Raw genomic sequence first — 8,308 nt, forward strand, 5'->3', positions numbered from 1 at the left:
GACCCCAGCAGCCAGGAGGGGGCTGGTGTCCCCCAGCACCTCCTGAGCCAAGGGCCACATCCAGCCCTGCACCAGGAAACCAGCCCAACCCTCCTCCCCAGACCAGTCCATCCTTCCTCCCCATCCCATCCCATCCCATCCCATCCCATCCCAGTCCTTACATCCTCCAGCAGTTTGCCCTCCACACGCAGCTCCCAGGAGGCCACACGTTCCCCACCTTCTCCTTCTTCTTTGGCTGGGGTGAAAGTGTTGGAGATGTAAATCCTCAGCTTCCTCTTTTGCTGTGGAACAGGGGAACAGAGAAGGGGATGCTTGGAGGGAGGTGGTTGGAGATGGCAGCACCCACCCCAAAACCCAGCCAGGAAGGCCAATGCCATCCTGGGGGCATCAGGAAGAGTGTGGGCAGCAGGTCAGCGAGGTTCTCCTGCCCCTCTGCTCTGCCCTGGGGAGGCCCCATCTGGAGAACTGATGGGGACTCCCCCCCTGCCCTGGGCAGCCTGGGCCAGGCCCTGACAACCCTTGCCAGGGAGAAACTGTTCCCAAGGTCCAACCTCAGCCTCCCCTGGCACAACCTGAGGCCGGTTCCTCTGCTCCCTCACTCCAACCTCCCTTCTTGCCACAGAGGAGCCCCCAAAGCACCATGTAAATAATGTTTTTAAGGAGGGGACCATGAGGTGCTGCTGCAAGGGAAGGCCATGACATGACTTGGACTAGGGAGGTGGGGGAGTCTCCATCCCTGGAGACATTCCCAGCCCTCCTGGACGTGTTCCTGTGGGATCTGCTCTGGGGGATCCTGCTCTGGCAGGGCTCAGATGGGTGATCTCCAGGGGTCCCTTCCCACCCCAACAAGGCTGTGACTCTGCCTCTGAGCCCCCCCAGGTCCTCCACACACCGTCAGGGGTTTCTTGATGGCCTCCTGAATCTCCATCCTCTTCCGAGCGATGGTTTGGTCCAACTTGCGCTCGAAGGCCAGAAGGTCCATGTAGGCCTGGGATTCTGGGACCAGTTCCCGGATCTGGCCGATGGAAAGAGTCAGAACTTGGTGTGCTGGGATGGGGCTGCTCCCCCCACACCATCCCCAGCTGCTGGGATGACACACCAAGGAGTCACCAAGGGACAATTTCTCCCGCCAGCGCCCGTCTGTCATGGCAGAGGTGACAGCTCTGCAGGGCTGTCCCCAGAGCTGTGCTGGGTCTGGAACCTGTCACTGCAACCAGCACCCTGCCCAGTCCTGCCACCCTGGATTGTCCCAAGGGACCCCCAGGAGAGGCTGAGGTTCCTCCTGAGGTCTCCAGCCCAAGACACAGATCTCCTTGCTTGCTCTGAGTCCTGCTTGTCTCATTTACACCCACCCCTCATCTCTCCCACCACCCCAGAAATCTTCCAGGTGGGTTTGGGACCCAGCAGAGGTGACCAGCAGGCAGGATGTGGCCCTGCAAGATCCTCCTCCCTGCAGGGACCTCCTCACCCCTGAGAGAGACCCCAGCAGCTGAGCTGTGTCCCCAGCCCCTGGGGCAGCACTCACCCTCTGGGGCAGGACCTTGTCTGCCATCTTCCTCCTCTTCACCCTGCCAAAAGCACAGAAACAGGCAAAAATATGACCAAAAAAATGACATGGCAGCTGGTGGGACACCTGGTTGGGGAGCTGCTGCATGTCCCATGCTGGGGCAGCCATGAGTCTCTGGGGACAATACCAGGATCTGCTTGGAACCTGGAGGCTCTTTTGGATCCATCCAGGCCAGGAATGGGAGGGGACCTGGAGTGGCAGTGCCAGGCACGTGCCAGGAGGGTGGCTGCAGGGAATGGGTCTGGGGGAGCAGGTCCCCTCTTGGGGCCAGTTGGTGTGACAGGGTCTTCACACTTGCAGGAGGGCAGCAAAGAAAGGCTGCAGGAGCACTGGGAGCACCAGTCCTTGGATTGGTGGTGGGAAGAAAACAAGGAGGAGCTTCTACCCCTGTGGACAAAGCCAAGGTGACTCCAAGGAGAAGGTGCTGGGACATCTAGAGCCTCTGGCCAGGGAAGGAAATCCAGGCCCTGGGTTTGGTTTGTGCTTTGCTGCTGCCATTGCTGAAGGTGCTACAGGGCAGGAGCAAGAAGGTGGAACAAGGCCAACCTGGGGCTGCAGGAGTGTTCCTGGCTGCAGGAGTGTTCCTGGCTGCAGGAGTGTTCCTGAGCTGTCCCAGGGCTACAAACCCAAGCCCAGTTCCAAGAGCTCACTTCAAAGCAGCTTAAAACAACCCAGCCTTGCTATGGTGGGGCTGAAATCATGGGGGGCAGAGGAAGCAGCACAGGCTCTAGAGCCCCCAGCCTTGCCCAGAGACATCTCAGCTCCCTCGAAGCTTGTAGAATCTCATCAGAGCACAGGGCCTGGGCTCCCCTCCCCACACTGCTGGCTCCACCAGTGGGCCTGAGCCCACCCTGACCCCCCCGTGAAATTCACCCTGGGGCACAGGGAAATGCTCTCCTCCCATTCTGCTGCCCATGGAGGAGGAGATCAGAGTCCAGCAGGGACAGGAAGCCCCTTTCCCTTGGCAGCAAAGGCAGGAGCTGCTGCTGCCATCACGAGGTGTCCAAGGTCCAGCTGCCCCGTGGCTGCTGGCACAGGAGGACACAACAGGGGGGGTCAGGGCACCTTTCTGAGCTCTTATCACAATAATTTCTTCCTCCCTGCAGGGTCTGGCCACCCCCCTGGCAGCTGCCAGGTCCTGATCCCCTGATCTGCAGCCAGATGGGAGTGAGGACGTGGGACCAGCCCAGCCTGGCTGATCCTGGGCTGCTGGGAATGGGGCTGAGCCTTTATCTGATGCTGAGCTCCCTGCTGGGACGAGCTGTCCCTTGTCCTTAATCCCCAGCTGGCTCTGAGGCACCACAGGGACGTGCAGCCACCAGGAGGTGGGATCAGGGAGCCAACCAAGCTGCCAGCTCTGCCCCACAGCCAGGGCAGGGAATGGGACCTGAGTATCCCTTAGGACCAAGGGGCCCTTGTCCTGAGGAAAAGCCTCCAGGAATCCAGAAGCCCTTGTGGAAAAGGGAGCAGAGGGATGAGCTGTAAACAAGCAAGGAGCTGCTGGCAGAGCCCCACCTGCTGAGACCAGCCCCAACAAAAAGTCCTCAGGGGAGTCTCTGCAGCCTGCCCACCCCTTGCCCCATTTCCAGCCATGGCTATGCCTGCCTGAGCCAACAGAAACCCCCAGGAGAGAGGGATGGACTGGAGGAGCTGGTGCTGGGGCTTCTGGCTCACACAAAGGCACAGTGAGGCTGCTGGGCTGGAGACCAGAGTACAGGGAAGCTGTGAGCTCAGCCATCTCTGCACAACACCCTGGCCCTGGGCACTGGCAGGGCTCCCACTGCCAGCAGTGCCAGCTAGGGGGGCTGCAGGAGACCCTAAGTGTTCCCAGCTCTGCAGGCAGCTCATCCCTCTGCAGCAGGGCAGGGAGCAACTGGCCCAGGGAAGCTGTGGCTGCCCCATCCCTGGCAGTGTTGAAGGGCAGGTTGGATGGGGCTTGGAGCAGCCTGGGCTGCTGGGAGGTGTCCCTGCCCATGCAGGGGGTGGGACTGGATGATCTTTGAGGTCCCTTCCCACCCAAACCAGTCTGGGCTTCAGTGACCCAGTGGATCAGAGCAGCCCCCTCCTCCCTGCCAGGGGTGCCCATGCCCAGCCCTTACCCTCTCCTCTGGGTGGCCAGGGGTGGCTGTGCCTGGGGGGTCAGCAGGCGCTTCCTGAAGGGATCCATCATGGACTGTGGCAGCCCAGGCCTCATTGGGGAGGCTGCTCCATAGGGGGGAGCTCCCTGTGGTCCCACCTGCAGCCCTGCCATGGGCATCCTGCTGCCAGGAGGCATCCCAGGGCGCTGGGGAGGAAGAGGAGAGAGGAAGAGTGTGTGTGAGACGCTGCCTGTGAGGGGTCCTGCCCCTCACTGCAGACCAGCAGGCACCAGCAGCCCCTCCTGCTTCTTCCCTGGGGAGATTCCTGAGGCTGTAGCCTGCTCTGAGGGCTAGGAGAAGGACAGGGCAAGGAGAAAGGAGGGACATGGGGAGCTGGAGCCTTCCTCACTGCAGGAAGTGATGGGGAAGGAGGAGAGGGAGGAGCAGAAGGCACAGAGGCAGGGGGAGCCAGCCCTGCCCAGCCCTGAGCCAGCAGCACATGGCAGGAGCCAGTGAGCAGGTCCCCTCCTGAGGGTCACTGAGCCACCAGCCTGGGGACACCAGGGGCTCCTCCCTGGCATGGCAGGTGTGAGGGGCAGGAGGGGAGCAGGGCTGCCCCACTTCCCCAAGGTCACCAGGCAGGCAGGAGGGAACCCCCCAGCTCCTGGGAGCAGGGGAGGCAGGCAAAGCTCAGCCCTGCCAGCACAGCCCCTCCCAACACCCTCCCTCCCCCTCCAGCAACATTCCCGAACCACAACATGATCCCCAACCCCTCCTGCAAGGGGGTCCCGACCCAGGGCAGCCCCTCTGCACCCCCAGAGGCAGAGCACTTGGCACAGCAGTACCCACACCTCTGGCTCCAGGTGCCACCAGCTCCCTGGGGATCCCTGCCAACCAAGTCACAGCAACCCAGGACCCTCCAACCATCCCACCCTGCTTCACTGGTGGGCTGAGCCAACAGCCTCCTGGGATCCTTTGATCCTCAAGCTCCCAGCTGCCAAGACCAGAGGCTGGGAGAGCAGCCAAGCCAGCAGAGCAGCATTTCTGTCCTGCCACAGGCTCCTCGACATGCCAGAACAACCCCCCACAGCTCCTCTCCTGCTGCCCTGAGCACAGGGACACACACACAGCTGCACCCCAGGAGCTAACAAAGCTGCCTCGTTATCCCACAGCAGCCCCAGCTTGATGAGCTTATTTGCATCCAGGCATTAATTTCAGGGCAAAAGCCCAGGGCTGGGAGCATGAGGCCACCCCTGCAGCCTGGCTTGGCTGCTGCAGCTTTGTGGGCAGCTCAGATCTGCTGCAGGGGGTTGGTTTGGTGGCAGCTGGAGCCCAAACTCCGTCAGTTCCTTCTCAAAAAAAAGCTGCTCAACTCAAAACCCAAGAGCTCCAGCAGGTCGTGGGCCAGAGCCTGAGGCCACAGTTGGGTCTGCAAGTGGGAGATCCCCAGAACACACCCTCAGGAGGAGCACTGCAGGCAGGCCAAGCTGCAGCAGGACACGTGGGAGGTCACAGACACTCAGAAAGCTCAGGCAGAGCCTGTTACACAACCCAGTGGTGCTTCCACCTCTGCTCGGCCTCCCTTTGAAGCTGCACTTGCAGAGCCTGGGCTCCCTGACCTGCTCTTGCTCCAGGAGCCTGGTCCTGCCTCCCAGATGTTTCTCTCCTTGTGAGCAGCCACCTCTGGGCAGCTCCTGGTGACACGTGAGACTGCACAGGCATCAGCCATGGTCACCAGCACCTCCTCCCAAAAATCACAAGGCAAGGACCCAGTTTATCTGGGTTTATCAAGAAATCCTCCATGGGAGGGCACCAAGATCCAAGACTGGCAATGGTCTGAAGCTTCAAGAGGAGAGATTCAGGTTGGAGATTAGGAAAAAGGTCTTCCCTGTGAGGGTGGTGAGAGCCTGGCCCAGGTTGCCCAGGGAAGCTGTGGCTGCCCCATCCCTGGCAGTGTTGAAGGGCAGGTTGGATGGGGCTTGGAGCAACCTGGACTGGATGGTGGGAGGTGTCCCTGCCCACGCAGGGGGTGGGACTGGATGATCTTTGAGGTCCCTTCCAACCCAAACCATCCCATGATTCTATGATCCACATCTTTTGCCAAATGAAAATCCCCAGGTAAATACTGTTTGCCAGAGCAGGGTGGCTCCAGGAACTGTGCTGAGTCACCAGTGAGGGCTTCTGAGGAACAGGTCAGCCATGAGAAGCTGGGAAACCTTTCATCAGGACCTGGGGAGCCCCAAGAAGAGCTTTGCAGGGCCCCTGCAGCTCCCCAGAGCCAACAGGGGGATGGAGAAGAGGGATGGTTTTCAAGGAAAACCCTGCCCCCAGGTGTTTCTCAAGCCCATATGGGAGAGACAGTGATGAGTTCCATGGAGAAACTGGTCTGAGAGGTTCCCTAGAGGACAATGTCCAATACAACCCCTCCCCTACCCAGCCACAACTAACAACTTCTAACAACTTGCTAACAACTTCTTGGACACAGCCATGATCAGCTCCCATCTTGCATCTCTCACCACCACCACGGCCAGAGGTCTCTTCCTACCTCCCTCTGCCACCCCATGGTTCACATTTCTGATCTACCCCTGAAATGAGAAGATTTGGAGGCTGCCTGAGATGGCTGAGAGGATCTTTGACAGCTCCACGTGAGCAACAGCACCTTGTCCAAGGTCTCCCACGTGTCCATCTGCTCTTCAGAGGGCCAGAAGCTGCTTGGTTACATTAGGAGACATTGCTGGGAGCAGGGAGAGAATCAGGGCAAGGATGAAAGCATCTGTCATGCTTAGAATGTCACCTCCACAACCATCTGAGAACCATCAGCCCCAGCTAAGCTGCAGGGGAGTGAGCTCCTGCCCACCAGGGTTAGTTTAACCACTTGGACAAGCCAAAAAAAAAGGAAAGGCAGAATTCTCCAACTCTCCACGTGGATGGGGGGTTTTTACCCCTCTCAGTTCACCCATAAGATCTACAAAGTGATACCAGGAGAAGCTTCTTGGCAAAGCTGGGCCAGAGGCCAGAGCAGAACTGCACCCCTGCCTTCAAATGCCCAGCTCAGCCCCAGGGGAGTGGAGCCTCCCAGGCACCCCTTGGAAGGCCTGGAAATCAGCAGGATGCAACAGGACTGCAATTCAGGAGATGTTCTTAGACTGGTAAAAACCAAGGAGAGTTTCCTCAGCTCCTCCCTGAGCTCAACACGAGCTGGCAATGAGCCACTTGTGTCCTGGGCTGTCACCAGCAGTGCCAGGGAGGGGATTGTTCCCTCTGCTCTGCTCTGGTGAGACCCCCCCTGTAGGGCTGGGTCTGGTTCTGGAGCCCCCAGTGCAGGAAGGATGTGGAGCTGTTGGAGAGAGGCCAGAGGAGCCACAGAGATACTGGGAGGGCTGGAGCAGCTCTGGAGCCAGGCTGGGAGAGTTAGGGTGTTCAGCCTGGAGAAGAGACGGCTCCAGGGAGTCCTTAGAGCAGCTTTCAGTGCCTGAAGGGGCTCCAGGAAAGCTGGGGAGGGACTTGGGACAAGGGCAGGGAGGGATGGGTCAGACATGAGGAGGAAATTCTTCCCTGTGAGGGGGGTGAGACCTGGTCCCAGGTTGCCCAGGGAAGCTGTGGCTGCCCCCTCCCTGGCAGTGTTGAAGGGCAGGGTGGATGGGGCTTGGAGCAGCCTGGGCTGGTGGGAGGTGTCCCTGCCCATGCAGGGGTGGGACTGGATGATCTTTGAGATGATCCTTGCAAACCCATGATTCTCTCATTCCTGGCCAACACGAACCCCCAGCCCTCCACCCATCTTCACCCCAGGCAGAACTGCTGTCCCTTCCTCTCGGGGTCCTGCCTTGTCCACCCATCCCTGCCAATGGGTTGGACAAAGGACAAACCTCCCAGGCTCAGCTCTGAGGAACAAGCTGGACCTTGTCCAGCCATCCCCGTGGAGTCGTTTGGCCAGGGGACAGAACCCAGCTTGTTTCTGCTCCCTGCCAAGGCCCAGGGAAGGGCTGAACATTCCTGGTTCATCCCAGGTCACCACGCAGGCCCCTTGTGTTCGGGGAGCTCTGGTGAGAAGCAGCTTCAGCTGGATCCAAGGGGAGGCTGGAAGGCTTCCCAATGGATGGATGTTCCTTGGCATGACAGGAGCCTCCCTGCCTGCCAAGGGCCCCTTCTTGAGGAAGGCCAGGCCAGGAATCAGAGGCTGGGGGAAGAAAGGAGGGACAAGGGGAGCAATAAATCGCAGGCAGGACCTGCTGGGTTGGAGAGAGAGCTTGAGGAAAAGCAGGACTTCAGAAACCAACTCCAGAGCTGCTTCATCTTCCTTCCAAGACCACAGCTCTTCCCTGCAGCTCCTCAAGCAGGGGGGAAAGCTCTTCCCAACAACACGTGCCCTTCTGCTCTCTCCAGAAAGGAATGATCCCACTTTGTACAGAGGAACAGCCAAGGAGCCAGAGCTCACATGCACCCTCCTGGCCTGGGGCGGTGGGAGCAGAGCCCTGGACACAGGCCAGGGAACCACGGGCTCTTCCACAAGCTCCTCCCCACCAGCCCGGGTGGCAGCTCTTCCCATCAGGACAGATCCAAAAGCAAACCCTGTTCCCATGGGATTTGGAGCTCCAGGCCAGGCTGGTCTCAAGGAAAGCTCAGCTGACTAAAAGCCACCACTCAACCCAGGGCTTCACGTGGA

The 8,308-nt window shown here is 59.8% G+C and overlaps 1 protein-coding gene across 1 annotated transcript in view; it reads right to left on the minus strand.

Annotated features, from left to right (window-relative positions):
* The window catches only part of SMARCD2 (SWI/SNF related, matrix associated, actin dependent regulator of chromatin, subfamily d, member 2), an 8,524-nt gene extending 4,661 nt beyond the window's left edge, over positions 1–3,863 (minus strand). The window contains exons 1-4 of the mRNA XM_009999338.1: positions 3,667–3,863; positions 1,526–1,568; positions 893–1,015; positions 162–281 (exon numbers count right to left, since the gene is read on the minus strand). Of these exons, the coding sequence (XP_009997640.1) occupies positions 162–281; positions 893–1,015; positions 1,526–1,568; positions 3,667–3,842 (462 nt within the window). The 5' untranslated portion in view covers positions 3,843–3,863. The remainder of the gene's footprint in view (positions 1–161; positions 282–892; positions 1,016–1,525; positions 1,569–3,666) is intronic.
* Between the last annotated feature and the right edge of the window lie 4,445 nt (positions 3,864–8,308).

The sequence above is a fragment of the Chaetura pelagica genome, unplaced genomic scaffold, assembly GCF_000747805.2.
Source record: "Chaetura pelagica isolate M959 unplaced genomic scaffold, ChaPel_1.0 scaffold625, whole genome shotgun sequence".
NCBI classification, from domain to species: Eukaryota; Metazoa; Chordata; class Aves; order Apodiformes; family Apodidae; genus Chaetura; species Chaetura pelagica.